The sequence below is a fragment of the Neopsephotus bourkii genome, unplaced genomic scaffold, assembly GCF_033783945.1.
Source record: "Neopsephotus bourkii isolate Nb327-2 ecotype Australia unplaced genomic scaffold, CSIRO-AGI_Nbou_v1 NB_1139, whole genome shotgun sequence".
In the NCBI taxonomy this organism is placed as follows: domain Eukaryota; kingdom Metazoa; phylum Chordata; class Aves; order Psittaciformes; family Psittacidae; genus Neopsephotus; species Neopsephotus bourkii.
Genome location: NW_026901625.1, coordinates 3868720 through 3893879, shown reverse-complemented (window position 1 = coordinate 3893879; position 25160 = coordinate 3868720). Strand labels below are relative to the sequence as shown.

The window sequence follows — 25160 nt, the reverse complement described above, 5'->3', positions numbered from 1 at the left end:
TACATTTAATAAAGTAGGAATCCCATTGCAATATCAAGAATTCAAGCAGAAATACTAACATTACATATAATGTACTGCTACATGTAGTGAGATAGATATAGTTCAAGCTGAATCGGAAACCACACCTTATATAAAGTTTAGCAACAAACAACCATGTGGACATGCGGAACCATTCAGAAGCTGAAACCAAAAGAAAAGGAAGCAGGGCTGTGCCAATCCTGTCATTGAGAAGCAATTTAGGTTCATGTGCTAAAAGAAAACCCCGAGTCGGAGGTAAATGACTGCATCCCATCAGTGAGGAATGACTGGGAAAGCCTCCGAAGCTGCCCCTGCAGGGGCTATCGCAGCTGTGGATACAGGTCAGGGAATGCAACTGGGTTTACAGGTCAAGAACCACACAGGGTCCTCAACAGGTGAATCCCAACCTGGTTTCAAGCACATTAAAGGGTTTGAGAGAGTAAACTTTAGACCATGAGGAGAGTCAATCCTTGAACTGAACTGGGAGGCTGGATAGGTGAGCTGACTACAGCACCCTTAAATTGGGCAACACATACCGAGCTCTCCGGGATCCAGAGCCCTCCCCTAGGATGGGGATTTTTGCCTGCATCACAGAGGATTTTTATGGAGTCATCCCCAACTCGTCCTCCTTGTTCCCGTTCTTTTGGGAACTCGGGCAGCGGGAAAGATGACACCGCGCTTTGTGAATACATCTGATGGGGTTTAACAATGTCCTAGTGACTCCCAATGGTCATTTGAATTGCTTTTTGTTAGGGAAGCAGGCAGTTCTTCTCAAAATTATTGAGATTTTGCTAGAAGTCCTTTTTTCTTTTTCCTGTTAGGACTTCATGGAAAACACTGTGAAAACGGGGAATAACATTTTCCTGAAACAGAGGAACTGCCTTTGGATGGAAAGGCACAACTCTGTACCCCAGAGGTATCTCAAGGCAAGTACTGAACACAAGCAATGTACTATGGGAAAAAGAAAGTGCCTACAGCAACAGAGAGCATCGGTTACACCAGTGACATGGCATAGCAAGATCGGCTGGTTATCCGCACGCTTACAGAAGGGCTCCGACTGAAAACACACTGAACGACATCGCCAATGCTCCTGTCCAGTTCCAAAGTCCTCGATCCTTCCATCCCAAGAGATGCCAAGCCTTGAGCAGTTCCATTCCAGGTCAGTCCAGACTCTCTTCTATCAATGCGGGATTCCAGAGATGGCCTTTGCACTTCTTGGCACTGGGAGAACTGGCCTCTTTTCCACCGGGACGGAACAGAAACTGGGATTCACGGTTCCCAAAACCTCTTATTGCTGCAGTAACACGACCGCTCGAGCCAGTTTATCATCCACTTGGACAAGGTACTTAAATCTACGTACTGAGGATGGAAATGAGCATTTCCTCTGCACACTGACTAGGGCTACAGCTGACAAACCTTCCCAACAACTCCACATTAGCAGTAGCATTATAAAACTTTTAATGGTATTATGTGCTTTACAGCAGGCTCTCTTTGGTATAAATAATTCTATCACCAAGCTAGCAATATTTTACAAGAACTGTCTGCTCTTAACGTGGGGGAAGGAAACGCCATACTAACCTAAGAGAAAAAGTGATTGCACAGATTTAATCACTTGGGCAATATTAGACTAAACATTCCAATGCATTCCCAGCACTACCTTATTCGAAATGCACTGACAGACATTTAACAGTATATGTGCCATTGGCAAGGAAAAGCTTTAAGGAAACATCGCTTCACTCCAAACAAAAATGTAGCTTTTTTTTTTTTTCCTTTTTTTCCTTTTTTTTTAATGATATTAGCATTAAAACTGAGAACAATGCACCTATGCAACATACTGCTGTTCTTGCTGTGATAAGCTTAGTGAATTGCTTCAATTTGACGGGGGCTTGCTGGTCCCTCATAAGGCAAGCTCACTGTAAACTCTAGTCACACTACATCATCATTTAAGGCACTACAATAAGGGGACACACCAAACAACTCTTCATCACACATACCTGTGCAAAACAAATCAGAAGGTATCCTTGTCTCTCATGAAGCTCTATTCCTCTCTCAGTGCTACAGTGATGAGCTCTAACCATTGCATTATATCACATACATTCCAACATGAATCAATTCATTTTGGTTTAAATACAAAGGATACATCAAACTCCATCCCCAGGAACGTTTAAGAATTAGACAAACACTAAGTACAGAATTCAAGTATAATCACTACACATTTGGATTACAAAGACAGAACATTTGGGGTTAGCAGGAAGTTTTGCTTGTTATATTTTTCTAATCAATATGTACATATTTCATTTTATGTAAAATATTAAAACACCACCAATACAAAACTTCTAAAATAGTTTTAAATTCAGTAATAAACTTTAAAATCTGGATTTTTTTCCTTTTTTTTTTTTTTCCTTTTTCTTTCTCTCTTGTTTTGTGGTTTTTTGCAATTCCTACATGCATGTACTGTATACAAGTCTTATTAAGAGTGCTTTAAAGTAGCTGTTGACATACCCAGGAGTATAAAAAGCTGTACACATCAATACAGTGATGTTTCGTTGCATGTCAAATTCAACTCCCTCCTCAACGAATCATGCGAGGATTAAGAAAAACAGAACAAAGAAAAGCCCTGTGCTTCTGTGAAGGAATCCAGCTCCAGTCTAGGGCCAGCATCTCCTAAGTTAAGAGAAACCCAAGTTTAGAGCCATGCTGCGCTGTTCGGTCTCGGCTGAAGATGGCAGCATCCCGACAAAGCTGCTGCGTTCTGTTAACACAGTGAGAGCTTGAATACAGGTTGAGAAACAGAATGGTGTGATGGAAGGCAAGGAAAATGCAGCTGGTTTATGGAGACACGTTAATCGTCAAGGACACAAAAGGGGTTTCAGAGTTTACATGGACTCCTGAATATGTAACATCGCTACAGGAGGCAGCTGCCTTGACCAGTCCTTAAACAAAGCAGAGCGGTAAACAAAACACATTGAGAGTAACATGGAAATGGCTTTTGCAGAACCAAGAATGCTGTTAGAGACAGCGTGAATGAGAGAACAAACGTTAAACTGTGATGCTTGGCTTTAAAACTGCTCCAGCAGATAAACATGCATTGCAGTTTGAGTGGAAAGATGGATTTGGGTAAGCTGCTAAAATATAATCTGCTAGGCTTCCTGTTAAAAATAGTCCTCAGGGTCTGGCATGGATGTTCTCTGCCCTTCGGAGTCGCGCAACAGAACAACTTTATCTAAATGGGACCACGAAACTTTTAAAACCATCTATTAAAAGAAAAGTAACTAAAAGTTGAAAAGCTGAGTGTTAGTGTTAGCAATACTGAATTAGGGTTGGTAACACTAACCAAGTCCGGTAACGCTAACGTTCTGGTGACAAAGCATGCTGTTCAGTCAGGGACTGAACTCGCTAGAGCTGGTTTTGAACAACACACACACACACAAACCAAAGAAGGAACAGAACACGGACAAACAAGAGAAATAAAAAGTCAGACAGCCATTACCAGGTAAACGTTCATAAAAATTTCTTTTTCAACACCCCCAGCCCATTGCTTTCAGGGAACTACAAGTATGAGTACTGGTTGATCTTCGTCGGGCTCAGCGGATATCCAGTGTAAATAGTAGATCCTCTGGAAGCACCAATATAGGACTGGGGAGCAAACTGGGGCTGGTACTGGGCAGGTGGCACATTTGCAGACGTCAGCAGACTCGGACCGACGCTCACAGGGACCTGGTGGACGAGTGTGCTGGGATGGGCAGCGTACGTGGTGTGCCGTGAGGAGCCCTGAGGAGAGAAGAGGTGGGCAATGGAGGTGGTGGAGCCCAGGGTTGCAGCAGTGGTTGGAGCGTAAGTGTACATATGTGGCTGGCTGGACAGATGTGCACTTGCTGTTGCTGCTGCAAGGTGGGGATGCACTGGGCTGCTGTGCTGGAACGCATAGGGAGCCTGAGAAATAGTCGATGCAAGGGGTGCCACATAAGCTTGCTGTCTACGTGGGACAGCATTTCCACTTCTCTCCTGGGAGGCCAGCACTGTTGTTTGCTGGTTCTGTAAGGAGAAGGAGTAAATAAGGTTAGTGGCTCAGAAGGTGAGTATGGAAGGGTCAGGCAGAGCCTTCCGATCAACACCTCTGTTCTAGCTGCAAGACTGACACTTCTGAGGATCCTCCCTTCCCAGCTCTGTGAAACCTCAGATCTGAGAAGGGTTATTGCAGCTTCTCTAAGACAAAGGTTACACTTCTCCTCTACAATGGGATCTAACTGCCATATCTGGGATACAACACAACACAGCTGTACAAGCACAGGCAGGTTCTAAGACTGACCCAGCCCTTGAGCTCCTCACACATCCTTTCTTCGGCACCTCAGTCTGAGTGCAGTCATTTCAGTGCAAAGCCCATCTTATTCCCACACCAGAAATGAACTGGAGGTGTAACACTTCCTCTCTTCTAAATGGCTGCTGCAGCTTGACTCAAAAGATCAAGAGGAGTGACACAAACTGAAGTGAAACTAATCTCAACCTTTCAAGGGAAGTCAGGTGCTAGTTGCTAGTTTGAGACACAAGGTCCAGCCTTAATAAAAGAATTCTTTGCCTTGAGAAACTTCACCTATACCCCCTAAAGACGTTACCTTGCATACCTACAAGGCAGAATTAGCTTCAGGGAACTGTTCTCAGCTCTTTGAAGCTGATTCTCCCTGCCATATAGCATAGTGTTTCTAAAGCATCATGTTCAAAGGTCAGCAGAAGTCACACGGTGCTTACCTGGCTGAGATTGAGAGGCTGCACGCCGTTTGTTACCACGCGATGTGAGCGGTACCCAGTAGGTGTTATACAGCATCCTGATGATTGCCCACTCATGGAGGCCACTGGCTTGGTCTTACTGGTACTGCTCAGGATGCCTGAAAGATTTCAACAGCTTAGTCCATTCTTCCCTCTTAAGTGCTGTGCCCTGTCTAACAGCTTAGACAACCAAATGGGACTATTGTTGTAACACAACACACAACAGTCCCACAATGGGACTATTCTTGTAACAAAGCCTTTCCTTCAATTATGATTTAAAAATCTGACCATACAAGAAATAATCAGGAATATTTACACGTCTTTCTAAATGTGAAAAGCCAAACATATGAGAAAGGGAAATCCATCAATGAAACTGAAAACAGACCAAGGCTTGCCCTCTCAGAACAACAGCTCTGAAACCTGAAGCTGCTGAAGACCCAACGCAGATAGCCTAAAACTTCAAGGACAAAGGTGGCAGGGATAATAAAGCAGCTGAGCCATGGCAAAAACCTACCTGACACTTGGGTAGCTACAACGCAGTCACTGAGCTGTGTCTTCAGTGGTGGCACAATGATATTCCGAGAGCTGGAGCTGTCAGCTGCCTCTCTAGTCGGTAGCTCCAGGGCAGTGCCTGTGCTCTCCAGAGAGGCAAGTGTGTCTATGGCATAGGGGCTGTTCAGGGAGGAGTCAGAATCAGGGGAATCATTAACAGTAACGTAGCTGATGACATTGGACCTCTGCTTCATGCTCAAACTGCAGGAAAAGGAAACAAAAACCAATCAAATAAAAACCAGATGGGAAACAGTCTAGCTTTTCCCATAAGATACAGGAAATCTCCCTCTGGGATCACATACCCTCCCCTCCTTGTCAGCTGGAATTCTGATTAACTAGAGGCACAAAGAGCACAGCAAACATGACACAGATTTCTCTGTCTCAGGCAGTGCTTCTTAGCCTGGAGCCAGGGCTTTGCATGGAGTGTTCTCCACAGTCCTTGATGCCTGGGCTCAGATCAGGATGAATCAGTACTGGCTGCTTAAAGAGACTTCCTACCTGGCAGGTTTGTACTTGCTGTCCTCTTCTTCATCAGTGTCACTGCGAATGGTGATGACACTGACAGGTGGGCTTGGAGTGTCTGGGATCACGATGGGCTGGTGCTGCTCTGGCACTAGGATGAGCACATTGGAAGAGGAGGAGGTGGAGCGCAGAGGACTGCTGCCAATGAGCGAGTAAACCTGGGAGGGCACAGTCTCTACAGTTGAGCTGGGCCTGAAGGAAAACCAAAGCAGTATTCAGCTACATGTGGGCAGGCTGGGACAAACCAGCACTGAGAACAGGCAGGCTCCAGCAGGCTGGAGCACACATACAAGAAGAAACATCTTGAAAAGCACAAAGAGAACTTTAATACGCTCATACAGGAGAGTTGGTCCTCCAGAAGGGACCAACACAGTGATGCTCTGAAGAGGACTGATTCACCCAAACACAGCCAGAAACCTGCCCCCCCTTGTTCAACAGATGCCAACTGTATCACTTGTATTACTATAGCACCAACACACCCCCAGCGTGTAAGAAACTCCCCTTTGACCTGTACAGTAAAGCACTTGGTCAACTACGTTCCTTGCACTCACACTGAAGTTAGTATCATTTGTATCAGTGATTACAGTACAGACGCTTTTTGCACCACATCTTTAAAAGCAACTGTAGCATATTAAAAAGTTACAAGATTAGAAGATGCCTTTGTGATCAGAAGATCAGTTTTTCACATCATAAAGGCAACCTCCACCCTCCTGGGTTCAGCTGTAACAGTTATTGTGGTGCAGTGCTGCGTTCTGGCTTTACTCTGAGCACAATGCTGGTAACACACCAATGGTTTAGTTGCTGCTCAGTACCACTTACCCTGATAGAGGACTCTGCAGTGTCTCGTGCTCTGCCAGTGAGGGGCAGGGAGAGACAGGACCCCTGATCCTAACTAGCCAGAGGGGTATTCCATCTCTCATATGATATCCATATCATATCCATACCCATGTCATGCCCAGCATAGAAAACTGGGGGGGAATGACCTGGAAGGGCCAGAACACTGCTCGAGTTGGGCTGGGTATCAGTCAGTGGGTGGTGAGCAATTGTATTGGGCACCACTTGAGTTATTGTTTTTATTTCCTTTCCTTCCCTTTTCATTTTATATTCTCTCCCCTTGTTATTTCCCTTAGCATTATTATTATTAGTGGTGGTGGCAGCAGTTTGTATTCTGCTTTAGTTATTGGACTGTTCTTATCTCAGCCCATGGGATTTACGTTCTTTTCATTCTCCTCCCCATCCTGCCAGGAGCAGGGGGGAAAAAGGAGGAGTGAGCAAGTGCCTGTATGGCTCTGAGTTACCAGCTGGGCTTAAACCACGACATCTACAAATACACCCACATCTTTCTAGGACTGGAAAAGGAAGCCTTACTTGGCCGTGCTTGGTGCTGGCTGCTTGTTCTTCTTTGCTGGAACATTGCTGCTCTGCTGCTGCCTAACAACATGAGTAACTCCAACACTCAGAGGCTGTGCTGTGGCTAATGTCACATGGTTGGTCAGTAGCGATGGCTGCTGCATGAGAGTGCTATACTGATTTCCATGGGAATGGGCATTCCTGGAGCGGGAAAAAACAAGAACAACCCCAGATTCCATGACTACACTGCAGGAAGAGCAAGCTGCACCGAGCCCCTGCATGACTCTGAAGGGAAGGGAGGAATTCTGTGCTATCCCAGGACACCACATATTCCCATTTGGCACAGAACTGAACCTACCTCCAGTCAGCCAATTGCTGGCTGCTGCTGATGGTCTCCGGAATCACGGCCGCTGGCTGAACGGAGTTGTGCAAAGCAACCCCTGGGAGCTGCTGCCAGGTGGAAGGAAGCAGAATCTGCTGGGTTCCCCCAGGCCAGGCCTGCTGCAAAACAACAAAGAAGACACACAGGTTCACTAGACTTCAGTTCCGACTGGGAGGAAGAGATGTGTTCCAAGCAATAAACACACTCGTGTAGATTGTTAGCTTGCAGAGATAGTGGCACAAGGCTTGTGCTCTCTTACAAGGTCTCAGTACAGTTAAGAGAATAAGAAAACCAGAGAAACCAGCTTCCCCTAATGCTTTGCTAACCTTTTGTATCACAGATGTCACCTGGGGAAAAGCGGGTTAACACTGTGCAGGATACTGCACAATGCAGCCATATAATGTACTGTCAGATGCAGCGTTGAGTACTCAGGCCTTCTGCATGTGAATTTACACGTGCTGTTCTGCAGAAGGATTCCAAACTACGAAACCAATTTGGTCCTTCCTTGGGTTTGTGCCTTAGAGGGTTCACACTGAGAGAGCTGAGACAGTGTTGCTATCTGGGAATGCACCCTGCTTCAACTGATTTAATCAAAAGAGAGACAGGCAGAAGGTGCTGTCGATTCATCAATATTATCAATGTTCCAGTTCAAATTGACAGAAAGCAGGTTTTTTCTGGGGGGGAGCCAAACCCAAACCCCCAAGTAAATTTGGCAGTACAGTATTTCTATGATGTGGAAGCTCTATGGCTCTCTGTCTTGCAGTTTATGCTGCAAAACCATAAACCTGCTGCTTTAAATAAAGTACTTCTGCAAGTAACAGATCCACTGACTACAAATACCAGTTCCAAACAAGAAGCCTTCAAAGCAGAGAGCTGCTAAAACCTCTGCCAATGTAAGCGGAATAATAACCACATTAAAAATAAAGAGAAATATGTTAAAGTCACACCATGCGTCTTTCCAAAAGCCAACACCTGCACAAGACAAAGCAGAGAGTTTAATACAGCAAGATATCAATTCCCAATGAGAGGCAGAAATCGGGCCTTCCAAGCGACGAACTGTTTTGACAGAGGAAGGACAAAAATACGCAAAGCTTAGCAAATGGCTAATGCAAACTCAGGGGAAGCAGCGAGGGAGAAGTGTCGGAAGCACTAAAGGTGAGCAAAATCACTCCAAAGGCTCCCAGAATCCAAACAGAAATAGGAAGTCCTCCAGAGAAAACTCAGAATCCAGGCTCATAGTCTGGAGAGAGCTGGCTCTGATATTCACTGCTGTACAGGGGAGTTGAATGCCAAGTCCACTGCACACACACACTGGAGAACAGAATTTGCCTGTTGAATCAGAGGCCCAAATACGCTGTTGAAAACATCACTAACAAGTCACTTGTGTCCCAAGCTGTGCTAAGGTCACCCCTTGCTGTTTACAGAGCTCAGACTGCAGCCTTTCAGCAGTCAAAACTCACAAGGAGGAAAAGGGATCCAGCCCTGGGTCTGTTCAGCTCGGAGCTGTGACCCAGGAGAACACCACTCTCCTGCCTTCCCATCCTCAGCAACAGGGAGCAGTTCGCTTGGTTCACAAGAACTCAAACGAGTGGGTTTTCATTTCAATGCAGGTATGACTCAAGCAAATTCCACTTCAGCAGATGTCTCCCTCTTGGAAGAAAACGACACTCAAACTACTACTGAAAGCCACAAAAAACAACATGGGTCACATAATGGAATGTGCTTTGAAAGACATGTGAGGATACCAGCACTTAAGTGCACTGCAATGTTTTCATAAGCTTCACTTATCTGATTCTGGAGTTTGACAATGACTTCTTTGTGGCACTTGCAAAGTTATTCTGATGCAGGTGCCAAATGAATGCAGAAGAGGACAATTTTGGAAATACACACTTCTTAAAGATGTGTTTCTTCCCTTTCCCCCAACCTTTTAAGAAATGGTTCCAAATAGCCTAAAAGCTTGCTGTGCCATTTTGGATACTAGAGCTCACCTTTAATTTCAACCAAGAAATTACACATGAACTGAAAGCATCTGTGGAGAATAGTATCTTTATCTGGATGAAGCAAGCTACCTGCGATTGGCTATAAATAACAAAAGGCCAGAAAATGACTGTCAATGTTCAACAGAAGTTCAGGGAAATGGACTGCTAAAGCAATACATTAAAGAATTTGCTGTCATTAGAGTTTTTAGCCTGTGCTTAATGACCTGAAACGTTTCTACATGCAAAGCAGCTTTACACATCTTGAAAACGAAATAAGTAGCTAACTTGCCAAGTAGTTCAAATTCTGGCCATCCAGGTACCTGTAGCAGAGTCAAGCTAAAGGCTGATTCCTTTGTATTCAACAATCAAAAGACAAAGATAGGAGAGTAAGCGAAGAACAAGAACAATTGTAACTCTTCTACAGTATAGCTTAGAAGAGCTTTATAATGCTAAGCTAGTAAAAGCAATTGTCAATGGATCTGGATTCTTTACAGAGCCACACTAAACGTCAGAGTCAGACAGTGCTTCAGCAATGTTGGGGAGGAAAACAACAAGACATTAAGATGTAGCAAGAACACAGCCACAAGATGGCACATGCTTCCATGCCCTCTGCAAGTCGAAGTTAAAACAAAAACTCAGTTAGTGAACACAATCAAGGGAGGCAATTACCAGTACTGCAGCCGTCTGTTCTACTAGCGCTGGCCGCCCGGCTGCGCAGTTCAGAGTAAAGGGGACCGCATACTGCGGCGTGATGGTGGCTACTTGAGGATGAAGAGTTGCTACCATTAGTGGTGTACAGCTTCCCTGAAATGTAGATCAGGCAGTGAGTGAAACACACGTACTGAGGCAGGATAAGTGGGTTCAGCAATAGGGCCAGAGAAGGTTTCACCTCACTGGCATTCTATGGTGCTTGAGCAGACTCCAGAATTAATGGATGCAGTGAAACCAACACCCAGAATCTCTGGGTATGTTCCTCTAAGCACTTACATGTCCCTGGGGGGGGGAACACAAGGGAATTTGGGAACAGGATTTCTCTGATGACACAGTTAAAAAGTAAAAAATGAGATAGTGTTCAGCTATTAACATTTTGCTGGGTCCCAGAGAGCAAGTTACACTCTGCACACTGCACTAGCCATAACACAAACTGCACCCCTGGCAGGACACATTTACTATCATCCCTCCAAACTCACAATTCACATACAGCACTTGTGGAAAAATATAAGCTAAGGAACTTAATAGAAGGCACAACAGGTCTTTTGTATCATGAAAGAGCAAAGTTATCTGCAATGAAACTATCAAGACACATATTAGTATATCAAACGTCTAATTAAAGCTAGATTCCTAGCATCCAATTTGCAGCCTCAGGAAAAGCAGGGTTTGGATTCAGATGGGCCTCCTTCAAATGTATTCTGCTTTTTGGGTACCATTACCTGAATCATTATGCTAAACAAACCAGAGAGCACAGAATGACACCAAAATCATTTGGACTGAACGATCTAAAACTTACTCCTCTACAAGTAGGTCAGTAAGCACAATACACTGCATGGAGAGTAAAACTAATGAAGTCTCTGTTAATGTCAGCAGGAACTAAACCTATGCAAATAAATAAAACGTGCACTTCAATATAAAGGCTATTACAATTTGTCAGTGAATAAAACCTGGGACTCACTGGGCACTCCCTATATATGAAAGCAGTATTTTTGGCATATAAAATAGTCTTAATTTATGACACATCACTGATGTGAAAATAGTATTTTCTTGTAATTATCTGTGCATTTTGCTATCCCATATTGTTTAAACTGTAAAGAACAGAAACAAGTATGAAACAGCTACACGAATTCACATTAACAGTGAGGAGGAGCCAAAAATCGTTTTGCTAATTTGAAGATCACATTTAACAGCAGCCTGTTTTTAGCAGCTAAAAACTCCACACTTATTCTCATTATTAAATCAAGCTCCTAAAATAGAGTCTATAAAATAGATTTGACTTTCAATATGTCAGGAAAAAAAAACACCAAAACGCTGTCTTAGAAGTGACCTACACTTAACCTGTTGGTGTGTTCTGAGGACCCCCTGCATTCATCCCAGCACCAAGGTTCTCCTGGATGGTGGGAGGAATTGCAGTGAACATTATGGGGTTTGGTTGGCTGGGTTTTTACCTGTGTGAGAACACCAGACTGGATCTGCAGTGGCTGCGCTGCAGGTGCTTGTGGTACAATTGGGACAGCATTCTCCATCCTTACTGGGAATCCAGAATGCTTTGTAGTTGCCTGAAGTCCAGCTGTGAAGGACAAGAACACATCAATGGTGAGCAACCTTATTATTTCTTTTTAGTTTCTTTCCAAAATCAAATCCCTACCAGATAAGGGTGGAAGCCAGGGTCAGAGGAAGAGAAGGAAAAGCCATTCCTTTTAACAAAAGCATATTAACAAAACCCAGATGAAGTAAACATCTCTGCAGTCCCAGTATGCCAAGGCACAAGTACGGACAACCAGTCCTCAAAAGCTTGGCTACTCATATCCACAGTTTGCCTCCAGGAACACAGATACCTAATTCTATGGTCCTTGAGGCCAAGTTCAAACCTTATGCTATCAGTGATCAGTTCTCCTTTCCTATAAACCCCTTCATAATAACACAATGCAGATATAAGCATAAATAGAGAACTTCCAGGACTCAACTATGCTTTGCTAACCTCAGTTATATGCAACCTGCAACAACGTGTTGCTAGCAAACTGCACCACTGCACGGGTGCTTGTGAACTGAGACTCAAAAGGCCACATATTCACTCCTGATATACAAAAAACAGAGCACAACACTTTCTTGTATTCACATAGCTCTGGCTCCTCTCTTCACTGCTTTCTGTGGAATGCTGCTGTGTTCAGTTTGGGGGGAAAAACTGGTTCAGCGACCAGATGAAGACTGCAACCTAGGCAGGCAAGATACTGTCACCTGTTCAAGCATGACCTGGAAGAGAACTAAATTGTCTACACATGCCTGACCTGATTCTGCACTTAATTTGAGGCATTCACAGGGCAGTCTTCTGTACTTTATCAATCCAGTACAAATTAAACCTTCTAATTCCTACTTAACTGAAACTACAGTCTCACACAAAGGTTTTTTTCCACTTACTTTGAAAAGCAGGGGGACAAACAATGAACGTTTGCTGGAATGGGTCAGTCTGCGTGCAGATCTGGGTGGTTCCAGGTTGCAGGGAAACACTCTGCTGTGCTACTCCTGCAACTGGTGCTGCAGATGATGGATACAGAGCAGACTGATAGTTGAGCAGTGACACATCTGAGTTTGCCAGGGAAAGAGTAGCAGCTGCAGTGGAGTTGGAAGCCAATACGCTGGCCTAGGAATAAAAAAAGGAAAAGAAAACGTTGGATTCACTATGTCTACTTGTTATAAAACAAACAACAGGAACCATCACTACTGCATCATGAACCAAGCACCAGGAAAAGGTTTCAGGTAAAAGGCACAAGACAACATAGGAGAAAAAAACATGAATTGCACCAACTTTACTTACACTGCTGAACTGACAGGCAAATGTGATCAAGTGAAGGAAAGAGACTGCCTTGGACTGAGGTTTGGAAAACTAAAATTCAAGACTACAAATTCTATACACCAATTTAAATAGAGTGTTTTGCAGGATTTGGCCTGAAAGATTGAATTAGACTATTCCATTTCTTTGATTAGTATAAAATGGCTCAAAAATCCATACCTGGTTGTGGACTGTATTGAGCTGGTTGTTAAAGCTCATTGTGAGATTTGTGCTTGTATTAGGAGCAACATGAGTCGTGAATGGGCTCTTAATCTGGTTCACTGTATCGTACATATTAACTCTTCTCTTGCAGATCTCCATATTCTGAAAGCAGGATTTCACACTGAAACAGAATGACAGGAGGACAGTATTAGATATGTAAAAACAGGCCACGAGAGACACAAGAGATTCCCAACTTTATGCATTTGCCTTTAGGTTTAGTTTCTTGGGGCTTCTCTTAACAAAGAATGTCCTAAAACATGAAGCAGAAAAGAAATCTAAAAGAACTTACTGATTACTGTGTGGGAAATCCAGGAGATGGGCCATTGTAACAAAATTATGGTTCAAAGTCTTCAGTGGAGTAATTCTCTTATCTGCATCAATTGTCAACATTTTCTTCAACAAATCAATGTATTCCCTTCGGTCAGCCTTCTCTGCCAACATGTCAGTTCCTTCTAAGTCTGTAGACATATTCACCTTGAAAATAAGATGAGAGCAGGTCACACAAACATCAAATTAACTGCTACCCAATGATTCAGTAACCTCACATCACACTAATATTTATTAAGCATTTCTATCTCTTAGCCAGCAGAATAGTTTTAGGTAGGACAGATCTAACAACCAACCTTCCTCTTGCTCATCCTATAAAAGGAGTCAAACTTACACATGGCATTCTCATCTTAATGTGAAGTTGGTCTGTTTAACAGATAGCAACCAGGATTCATTCTCCACTGCCTGGCAATATGCCCCTCTTTCTATGTGCAGGGCTGTAAGGGGCCAGCAAATCAGAATGACAAGATCCTGCATTCTCTGCACAGATGTAATTGCTACAAAAGCAACTGAAAACTGAGACCAACACATTTAAGATTCAAGGCCTCGTGTCTTTAATACAGTGACTTCTGATGCAAACTGGCCCCATGGCAAACCTGCATCAGTGCTCTCCACAGCAGGTGGAACAGGACAGCTCCAGCACAGGAGCCTTGTTTTTAGATCCCAGCGATGTAAGCAATTGATATGACAGTATCTGTGTGTTACAAGCCCTCCACCTACCTGCGCCATATCATCCAAACAGTTGAATATATATTTCCGAGCTTCTTTTGATTTTATTGCTGTCTCCAACTCATGTTCTTCCGGGGTCTATAAAAGAAAGCATTTGTTAATATGAACTGAAACAATGCATATCGATGAAGAAAAAGCTGCAAGTAAAGAGCAGAGCTAGGGGATCTTTTGCCTGCATTAAGATAAATCACGTGCCAGGAGGCCAAACCAAACCAGCCCTGGGTTCTCATTTCCTCATCTGGAAAGATCATTCATTGCAAAGCTGACAGTGCATTAGTGAGAAGAACTGAGGATTTCTGACTTAGGAAGAGAAGAAGCTATAAGTGTTTTAAACCCTCTTCGTTTTGCTGCTCAGCTTTAAAGGCAAACCAAGCACGTAACTGATTTTTCTCCTGTCCTCTGCCAATACACAAATAGATTTCTGTTAAACTAACAAAGACCATCATGAAATACTCTGCATTTTAGTCTTTGTATTGTCAGGAGATGACAACAAGATGACATACTTCACCAAGAATGAGCAGGCCATAATAAGTAACCATTATCTCAATTACTTTTAACACCCACTCTTTGCTGGTACTATCATGAACAGCTGCTATTGTTAGACCAGTACCAGGTCTGTAGTCTCTTAAATGAAACACCCAGATCAGCTGTACTTGAACAGCATTTCAAATCCAATCTCCACTCAGAATGATTTCGTGGCACACTAAACCTTGGTGTGAATTGAGATCAAGTCCTCGATGAACAGACTAGAATCAGCAATGCAAAGCAGACAAACCTTTAGCCTCCACAGTGGGTATCCCAAATTCGGATCTCTGTTAAAGAACCTGCTTGTTTTCGTTCCTGCACTGAGAAGATACTCCGCTGGCAAGCCTTGAGTTTGTGAAATATAACGGATCTAGGAAAGAAGATTGCAAGGATGAGGACTCCCCATAGAAAGAACTCGGACCCAACAGAGCAATCATCAGCTTGATTTGTTCACAGCAATAGGAAATTACCTGTAACCGAAACTACAAAATCCAAGGGACTATCTCAAGCCTTTATAGGGACACATAACCTTTTCAATCATATTATATGCAGAAAATTTAGGTTTTGAATACATCTTTCTTATTTTTTGCCCAAGTATATGTCAGCTGTAAGGTTTAGACTTTACAAGACTGCAAGCTTTTGAGACCTGGAGAAAATAACACCAATAGGCTTTTGCATCAGCAATGTAAAAAGTACACATTTTGAGAGAGAAAATGCCACAGCAGTTATCATGTACGTATATATAATTAAAGGCATAAGTATCCAAGCAACATTGCTGTGACTGGCTACAGAGAGCCTAGGCACACGATCCCAGGGTAATGTCAGGGTAAAGCTCTCACTGTCCAAGCAAGACCAAACCTTCAGCGCAATCAGATTCTTCTGGCCTCGAAACCATTTAGTAGAGCTTACATGTAACCAAAATGGCTCAGAGTTCTGGAAAATGCCCCTGAATATTTGTGACAGTACCAGTAAGACGCCGGTAAAGAGTTTCCAAAGACAAAGGTATGCTCAAAAGGAAAGAAAACAGCCATTATGAAAAAGCATAATAATCAGCTTTCTAAAATATTCCGAATGTTGCCCAATTTCTCATGGTATTTGCTTTCCAAGATGTCACTTTTCTCACTGAACATCGCCTTTGTCACGACTCTCCACTCAAAGGAGTCTATTTAAAAGTTTAAGGGACCCCCCCCCCATAACCATCAGTTATAGGTCCTTTAGCACCTCTCATTTCTTTCAAATCTCCTGCTATTCCACTGCACCAAAACCAGCTGAAGACCACAGAGCACTTAACTCACTCTAATGATTTGTGATCCACGTGAATTTATGGACTCAATTTCTGCCAGTGTCGATCTGAAGCATCTGCAGGTGACTACCTTTTATACAGCTCACCTAAGAGGTTTGTTAGGTTTGGAATACATAACTCTTTGGCTGTACAAAGTGTGTTTAAAACAGGGATTGTGACTCCCAGCCCAGCCCATGGATGGGTTTCACTCCATTCCTAGAGAAGTCCATGCACAACTTCTGCCTTAACCTTCACTTGCCCCTGCAGAACCTCATGGAAGCAAATCATCCTAAGTTTTCAAGAGCAATTCAAGCATCAAAAGCAAGGACACGAAGTCACACCTCACCCTGCCTCAAAGGACTGCAAAATCCTGGCTATTAAGCAATGGAAAAAGCACCTCCTCCCCACCCACCTCCATGACTAGATAAGCTTCTCAGAATTACACACAACTCTCTGTGCAAGGAAACCACCATGCCCTACCTCAGGTTTTTTCTAACTCATTCTGCTTATTAAGGTACCACTGTGTTTCCTTTGGAAATTTGCAGTGCTGGGAAGGCAGAATACAAGTTTTCAACCTTAGTAAGTTCTAATGTGTTTTATCACAACTATACCAAGCACTTTAATAAGACACCACCATAAAAACCAGAGTGGAAAAGTTACCCTCCAAAAACTTGTCATATAGGCTTTGTTGCCCTTTTAAAGGCAACTGACTAGCCCAGGTAATAATGCTATGTACCCATGGAAAGACCTAATTAGTTAAAGATGCCCTTTCAGACTCCTGCCCTTTTATTTCAGAGACAGCTCGGAGCTCACACTTAGCATTAAAGATGAGGTCTGCTGTAGGTATTAACAGAACAGGAATGATTGGCTTGCTCTGTCTCCACATGGAAAAACTGCCCTCATGGTGAAATTACAGAGGGTGTTTCAAGCCAGGGTACACACACCTCACTTCTGCTTTGGACTGGAAAGGATTTCAACAGCTTTTGGGTTTGGGAGCCAAGGGGTTAAGTATAAATTCACTCTATGTATTTGATAACGACATGCAACTGAAGTCAAACCACACAGAGCTCTCTGGTTCGCTGTACAACAGAAACAGACAATGGGAATATCACAGAGGGAAAATGAACTTAAGATGTCAGACAACAGTGATTTGTACCAGATGAAATTTGATGTAGGATACATTGGCTTCAGAGGGTCCAAAGACAGATCATTGCAGTTTCCTTTGAACATCCCCACATTTGCCATGTGCTCTCACCTGATCGTACTCAGATGCTCCTGGATACAGAGGCCAGCCTAGAAACAGCTCAGCTATCACACAGCCCAGCGACCACATGTCAATAGCTTCACAGAATGGTAAACCCAGTATGATCTCAGGAGCTCTGTTGAAAAGAAAGAAAAAGCAAAGTCTTTGACTCTGAAAGCAGGCAGTTCTTTTCCCTGGATACCACCACTCCCTTTTCTCCTCCAAGCACAAGTGAATCCCTGTGAAACCAAGCGATTTCACTTTAAAGCAGATGCTTCCTCCAGTGGCCTAACAGATCCCAACATTTTTAGTACTTAGTGGCACAGCTGGGTTCGCTTTATTGCCATGGTGCCCTGCAACTCCTAGGTGGCCTTTATACAACAGTGCTATGAAGTTACAGCACACAACGTGGCCTAAGAGCATTGACAAGAAAAGCTCTGGCAAAAGAACAACTTTTCCCATAGGAAGGTCTCAAGATCCCAGGTACCAGCTGCAGGAAGCTGCCTGCTTCCACCTGGAAAAGAACAGCATCTGCAGAGCAAGTCATCTCTCTTCAGAGAGCTGCTCTGTTTCTCTCAGCAGGTTTTCATCCAGGGTTTGTTTGGAATTTCCAGTTTAAAATGGATGGAGAGCAACACAGCTGGAGGTTGTGACGGCTTCGCAAGGTTGTATTACAGGTTTCTGTGCGCTGAACCACGCCTAATGCAAAACTTACCTGCCTGGCCTAGCCTTTAGGAGAAGGGGATGGAAAAAACTAAACTCCAAGCAGGGTTTGCTTCTGCAACAGGGTGGAATTTTAGGGAGATTTTTGTCTGGAACTGACTCATAAAACAAAAGGATGTTTTAGTGTAACTCTTCACCTACGCACAGCTCTGGAACAAACCAATGCCATTCCACCAGGCTAAATGCTGGTCATACATTTGCATAGAGCATCAAACCCAAGTGCTGCAAAACCCCCTGTGTGAGCTGGTGTGGGAATTTACTCTGGAAAGTACAGGAAACACAAACCCCTTGATCTTCTTCATGCATCACCAGTACAAGCGCAAAGGAAGACAGACAAGTCCTGTTTTCTGGTCATGACTCAGGGAGCATCCCACAGTTTGTGGGGCATTCCTTGTGTACAGCATGGATATTTCTGGTTTTTTTTAAGAGAAATAAGAAACTGGAATTTCTTATAAAACAAAACCCACGAATTTCTGTGGTTTTAACAGAAATAAAGGCTCTGGAACCAGTTGTGCTCTTTTTACAGAGTTGTAATGAACAGGGCTTGCACAATGCACAGGTGTCAGCAGATCCTACACTCATCTTCCTCAACTGTTCCACCTGACCGTACCTCTGTTTGTACATGGCAAGAAGTGACTCTCCAATTACTCACACTGTGTGTCGTGGTGACACAAATACAGCTTTTGTTTTAGGAGACTACACCATTACCATTAGCAACAGCACAAACACACAGCTGCCCCTGAGAAAGCACAAGATCTAGCAAGAAATGATTGATGAACCAGCTGTTTGCTGCAGTGAGCCCATAGCTCTTCCCTATCATTCACCTTTAAAGAAAGGAGGTTCTATTATGCCTGAGCCCCCCAAAACAGAGCCCTGATGTACCCTTAGTAATGAGAATAACAGATAATCTAAGTGAAGACATCCTGACACTCCCTCTCCTTGTCACTGATCTGTTTCCACCTTGTCTATCCCTGACAATAGCCAGTTTTGCAATGGTTTCACTTACATGAAAATAGAAAATGGTTATGCAAATATGGTAATTGTTTGATATCTGAGTGGTGAATGTCCTGCTAAATAGCTGTATTTTAAAGAACTGTGCAGGAACAGATCCAACATCCTACAGGCTAACACATGCAAACAAGAGGAGACCATTTCTGTAGTACACAGCAAGCACAACACAGTCATTCACACAGTCTATCAGTCACCATCAAACTGTATTGATCCTCTTGTTTATCCTACTTATGTAGGAATTTCCAATCCAGACAGGATAAAAACCTCCCATATGAGGAATGTTGCATGTGTAAGCTTTCTTGTTTCAGACAAACTAAAAGTGGTTTGTGAACAAGCAGAGCATGCTTAAAGTTTCACAAGTCCATTACAAGAATCCCACCAAAAATTCCAATGGAAAGATAGATGGGTGGCACCAAAGGCTGGATGTGACATTTGTTAGTCTTTAACATGCTGGAACTTAGGTATTCTGAAACCTCAGTACCAAAATGACAGCAAGATGAACTCTGTGCATTTTATTCCCTGAAACTAAGTAAGTTCTCAAGAGCCACCTGATTTCATTTTGATTGCAGACAGAGCTGATAAATCAGACTCTCCCTCATCTCCTTTTACACCACTGTAATTAGTGGCCGTATGTAGGTTGAGCAGGACAACTGGCAGAGGTCACTTTCATAGCTGGTCTGTTAGAGATTAAAGTGATTTTACTATCTTAAGCTCTTGGAAATAGAAACGGGCAGCATTCCTTCTTTGCATACACGCTTGCCAAACTCTTGACTTCCAAAGCTGGCAAATGTGCTCAGGCAGTCTCTGAAGAGGATTCCCAGCAGTAATGGAAAAATCTGAGACTTAAACATTTCAGAACACACCATATTGACACCTGGGTCTCCATCCTTGTGAAGGATGATAGCAATATGAAGCTTGTACAACTGCAACTAGTAAGCCATGATCACCACTCACAGCTGGGCCAGAAAGCAGAGTTACATTGGGCAGCATGCACTGCTGCTTCCCAGGCCAACAAGACTGGGACAGAAGTGGGTCATGTAGCCCAAAGGAGAGGTAAGGAAGGGATACTGGTGCACCATGCACTCCCTCAGCACCCAGTGCCACCTTCTCATGGCCCAGATTGTTCAGTCCTTCAGCTTAGCAGCTTCAATTTGTAGGTGCCTCTGTGGGGATCAGGAGGTAGGGATGTAAGCAGGACCCATATGATGCTGCACTTACACATATCATGGGACACCAGTAACTCTCACTCTCTGGACAGCAGGGAAATCAGTCTTCCCAAGGATTTTTTTTAATGCAAGCTGTCTGCTTCCTTCTCTTGTTTATCCTCCCCAGGGAGAACAAACACATACTCAGGTCAGGAATTACTGCTAATAGATCTTAGGACTGCCACAGAAACTGCTCACTGCATAAAACACGACTGTCAAAAGTCCATGCCTGGCTTTGGACTTCATAGGCACTTCTGCTCACACTTTAAGTCATGCTCCATCCCAGCTGAGTGATGCTCATGGAGGCCAAGGCAGGCTGACAACTGCCAGCAGCACAGCTGGGAAGTGGAGTGAGCAGGGCTGTTGGACAAAACGCCCTCCAGCAGCACTGGGCATAGTTAATAAAGGAAGGTTTTTTCCTTCAGGGTGTGTATATCGGAAAACTCACCTTACAGTGCCCACGCTTGGCTGGTTTAGAGGTTGCTACAGGAGACAGAGGTTACATAAATGCCAGCAACAGGTATTAAAACCAAGAAAGCGAACACAGAAGATGGTGATTATTCTTAATAGCTGACAGAGCACCAAACAGCCTACACTGTTTTGTTAAACTGGAAAAAAAAATCCAACTTGGAACTCCTGCGAACACCAGTTTACCGTGAACATGATTAAGAGATCCAGTTCTCCCACCATAAGCTGGTTTGCACACCATCTCCATCAGTTCCTAGATTATGGATTTTAGTAATCACCACCATTAAGGTAATTGCATATCACTAAATAGAAGATTTCTACATCACAGCGTTCTTGCCTTCAGTCAAGCAGACAGCCTTAACCACCAGCTGCTCTCTGGTTATTTGCCTTTCTGGCAGCATCAGTCACCCTGCATCAGGGAGGTGGAAGTGGCTGGGAGTTCAGTGCTGCACACAAAAATGAAGCAGACAGCTTCCCTCCCAGCAAACCCTTTCAGATGCTTATCATCCCTTGCTGCTTTTGCCTCAGCCAAATCTGGGTTTAGCGATACAGACACTGGAAAGCACTATATGCCTCCCCAAACTGCTGTCCTCACGCGTGTTGCAAGTCAGATAGAGCTGATTCTTGATCAGTGGTCGCCTCTCCTAAAGCAACAACAGAACTGGTAATGCATTTTAGATAGCAATCATTTTAACAGAGCTACAGCACATAGAGGAGAACTGCATTACAGAAATCAACAATCAAAAGCTTAGAATTGGGAAAATTGGTGCCAGTGAGTGAAGATCATGAGGAATGGATGAAAACCCTGTAACAAGTGAAAGAAAAAGCACAGGTCCTCAGTGTAAGAGGGAGTAAATGAAAAACCAACCTCAAAACAAAGGGGAGCAAGAATACAAGGAGTATGAGGAATGAACAGACCAAGCCTACAAGCTTTAAACTGAAGCTCAGAGGATGTGGGAAAGACATCAAACAGGGCAGAGACACAGGGTGGGGTGGAGTGTCTCGAGTCCTCTGTCTCATCTCAGCTGGAAGGACTAGATACTGGTTAAGTTCTGTGTCAAGTGAGCTCGCATTCCACCAAAAGCCACCCTAACACAGCAGCCTTTTCACGTCCCTCTGATGCCACAAGTTCTTTCTGCATCCATTTATTGAAGTTCACTGCTACTAGGATTGAAATATACACTATTAACAGAACCATGCTGCAAAGTTTCTGAGTTTTGACATTTTTGCCCATAGGTTTTAATTCTTAGGAGTTGGGTAGAAGCCATTTCTGCATTTTCCTAGGGGAAGCAGAGATATAGCTCATGAGGGTTTTAAAAGAGCTACAGGTCTCATGAAAGCATGACTTACCCAGGGTTGACACAGGAAGTCATGTGCTCACAAAGTGGCTTCAGATAAAGATGGAACCAATAAAAAAAAAGCAGGACAAAAAGACATAGGAATCCTTTTGACTTTTCTCCCTTCTAAATGACCACTGTTAATGGACTGGTTTCAGATCATGGTAAGCTATCAAAAATTCACTACTTAGTAGCCACATGCTGCTTCCCCACATTGCTACTAGACACATCACCACAAGCTAGCAACAGGGTAAAACTCAGTGCACTAATACAGGGGAAAAGGGAGGTATTGGACTGCATGCTGTCACACTCACAAAGCAGAAGTTCTATTTATTTACATACAAATCTGGGGGGGGACACACGACAGGAACCATGCAGAACATTGGACACACTGATCATTTCCTCCTCCCCCCTCAACTGGGATCAGACCTAATGTGCAGAAACAAACCCCTAGCACACCACTAGGAGCAGCTTTCCTTTGCTCACACAGCATAGGACAGTGAGCACTGTGTCAATACTCACCTGTAATAACGTGACTGCAAGTAAGTGGAGCACACTGCTTTAGACACATGGCTGGCTGAACCGAAGTCGATCACCTTCACTCTGTAGGGCTGGCGTGCAGGATCCACCAACATGATGTTTTCTGGTTTCAGGTCAGCATGTATCAGACCCAAGCTCTTCAGCTTCATCAAGGCAGTAGCCACTTGCTGCAGAATTGGCCGGATGTATTTCAAGGGCAATGGACTGAATTTGTTTTGCTTTAAGAAATCATATAAGTTCTGTTCCAGCATCTCAAATACAAGGCATGTATGATTCTTGTGTTGAAAGCACTCATAGGAGCGAACGAAGTTGTATTCATCAGCGTTCTCACTGCTCAAGCGAGACAGGATGCTCACCTCTATCTGGCCCTGCCTAGCGTAGGAAGGATGGTTCTTCAGGATTTTGATGGCTACAATCTCCTTTGTGCTACGCTTCCAGCATTTTGCCACCTGCCCGAATGTCCCTCGGCCCAGGAATTCCAAGACCTCATAGCTGTTTGTCATAGAGCACAGGATCTCATGCTGGACCAGCTGGTAATCACCTTCACCACTGGAACTGCTGCTTTTAGTGGTTACCGTGGTGGTTGTGGCCGCAGCACCCACCGCAGGTCTGTTTTGCAGCATGAGAGGTGGATGTTCCTCAATTATCTGCACACTACCGTTGCTGTCGACCTCTTCACTTTTCCTTTTTAATCCACATTTTTGGTATGGTTCCAGTAAAGAAAGGTTGCTCCTGCGTGTTAGGGTTTGGCTGCTCTGGAAGGATGCTGTTGCACTGCTGCCTGTGCTGTCAGCTGCTGTAACTGCAACGTGCTCAACTGAAGGAGCAGGGAGCAGGAGGTTCTGATCGTAAGAAGAGATGCTGAAGTTGGCTACCTGATGAGAGGAGCTTGCTTGCCCTTGAGCTGCTGGGAGGTTTTTGCTGTGGGTATAATATGTGTCACTACTGCTCTGTCCTGAAACATCCCAGACAGAGAGCTCCACTTTCAGTTTCTTGGCACTGCAGAAGGCACTCGAGGATACTGACGGAGAGGAGAACACCTGCAGCTGTGAGGCCATACCTGAAAAGGGACAGGAGAACTCATAATGACTTCTCAATGGCAGCAGGTTGTAACAGAACGAGATCCTCCATCTGAAACAGAACTAGAAGTGTTTTTCTAAGTGCCATATGGTACCTACCACCCAGGAAGGTGGCCTTTTGAACTGCTCACCCTAAGGGCATCCACAGAGCAAGGTCTGCAGTGGAATTACAGCATTTTACCTCACTGCCTACAGCATAAGAAGCAGGCAGCCCTTTATCTAGCCTTCTGAAGGCTAAAGAAACCCTGACATGAAATAGGACAACAATGTTGAGGAACGGAAGCAGGAAGACACCATAAAAATAAAGCTCATCCCCTCCTCTATTTCCCTGCAAGTGTAAAAATAAACCCGAACCGAACGTACTGATGGTGACCGCGGTGGCGTATGGCGTCCCATAGGGATCGCGCACTCCGTGCAAGACGTATGAGATGGAACGCCACGACTTGCGGGCGAAGACGGGGACCGCGTTGCCAGCAGCCTCGTCCAAGCCGGTGGCCACCTCCCGCAGCCAGCCGGCGAGAAACCGGCGCCGATGGGGGCTCTGGGTGCCCCGCAGCCAGCGGGAGAGGAACCGCAGCCGATGGGGGCCCTCGGTGCCCCGCAGATAGCGGGAGATGAACCACGGCCGATGGGGGCCCCCGGTGCCGTGCCGTGAGCGTGCGAGGAGCGGCTGTCGAAGCGCTTCCTCGGCGCTCTGCAACCAGCGGGTGAGAAACCGCCGTCGGGGAGGGCCCTCCAAGTCGCGCTGGCAGCGGGTGAGAAACTGCCGCCGAGGGGGGCCCTCCGTGTCCTGCCCCGGTGGGGTGAGCAAGGGCGGTGGGGACGGGCTCTCCATCTCCTGCAGCCAGCGGAGAAGGAACTGCCGCCGAGGCGGGCTCTCCATGCTCCGCAACCAGCGGGTGAGAAACCGCCGTCGGGTGGGACCCTCCAAGCCCCGCCGCCAAGGGGCATGAAACCGCAGCCGGGTGGGGGACACCAAGCCCCGCCACAAACGCTGCCGGCGTTGCGGCCCCTCCATGTCCGGCCACGGGCGACTGAAAAACGGCATCCGCAGAGGCCTCTCCGAGCCCTCAGAGCGGAGGAAGCGGCGCCGTCCGCGTCCTTCTGGGGGCCGGAGCCCGTTGTGAGGGGTTACAACGGCCCACACCCAGCAACCACCTCGCCTCCCCCCGCGCGCCGTGGAACTCACCGCCGGTTGGACGTTCTCAGCCGCGCGCCGGACCTGCCTGCGGGACACGCGGGGGTGCGGAGCCCCGCAACGGGTGCGTCATAGCCCCCGCCGCGGCCGCCGGCCCGGCCCGCTCGGCCCGCGCACGCCGGGGGGAGCCCCCAGGCCGCTGATTCGCCGCCGCCGCCGCCAG

At 45.1% G+C, this 25160-nt stretch overlaps 1 protein-coding gene across 4 annotated transcripts; it reads right to left on the bottom strand.

Annotated features, from left to right (window-relative positions):
- Positions 1-1020: 1020 nt before the first annotated feature.
- Positions 1021-25160, bottom strand: HIPK1 (homeodomain interacting protein kinase 1). Of its 4 annotated transcripts, none has more exons than XM_061363081.1 (16): positions 24989-25160; positions 22703-23780; positions 17449-17572; positions 15162-15281; positions 14378-14464; positions 13620-13804; positions 13289-13451; positions 12697-12919; positions 11727-11848; positions 10237-10371; positions 7565-7707; positions 7225-7407; positions 5833-6048; positions 5297-5535; positions 4765-4901; positions 1021-4053 (listed from the first exon to the last, which is right to left on the bottom strand). In XM_061363081.1, exons 2-16 carry the CDS (start codon positions 23776-23778, stop codon positions 3568-3570), a joined length of 3639 nt encoding a protein of 1212 aa, XP_061219065.1. In that variant the 5' UTR covers positions 23779-23780; positions 24989-25160; the 3' UTR covers positions 1021-3567. The 4 variants fall into 4 exon arrangements, with proteins under 4 accessions (XP_061219065.1, XP_061219066.1, XP_061219067.1 ...); XM_061363082.1 differs by having other exon boundaries at positions 7565-7704; XM_061363083.1 differs by lacking the exon at positions 10237-10371.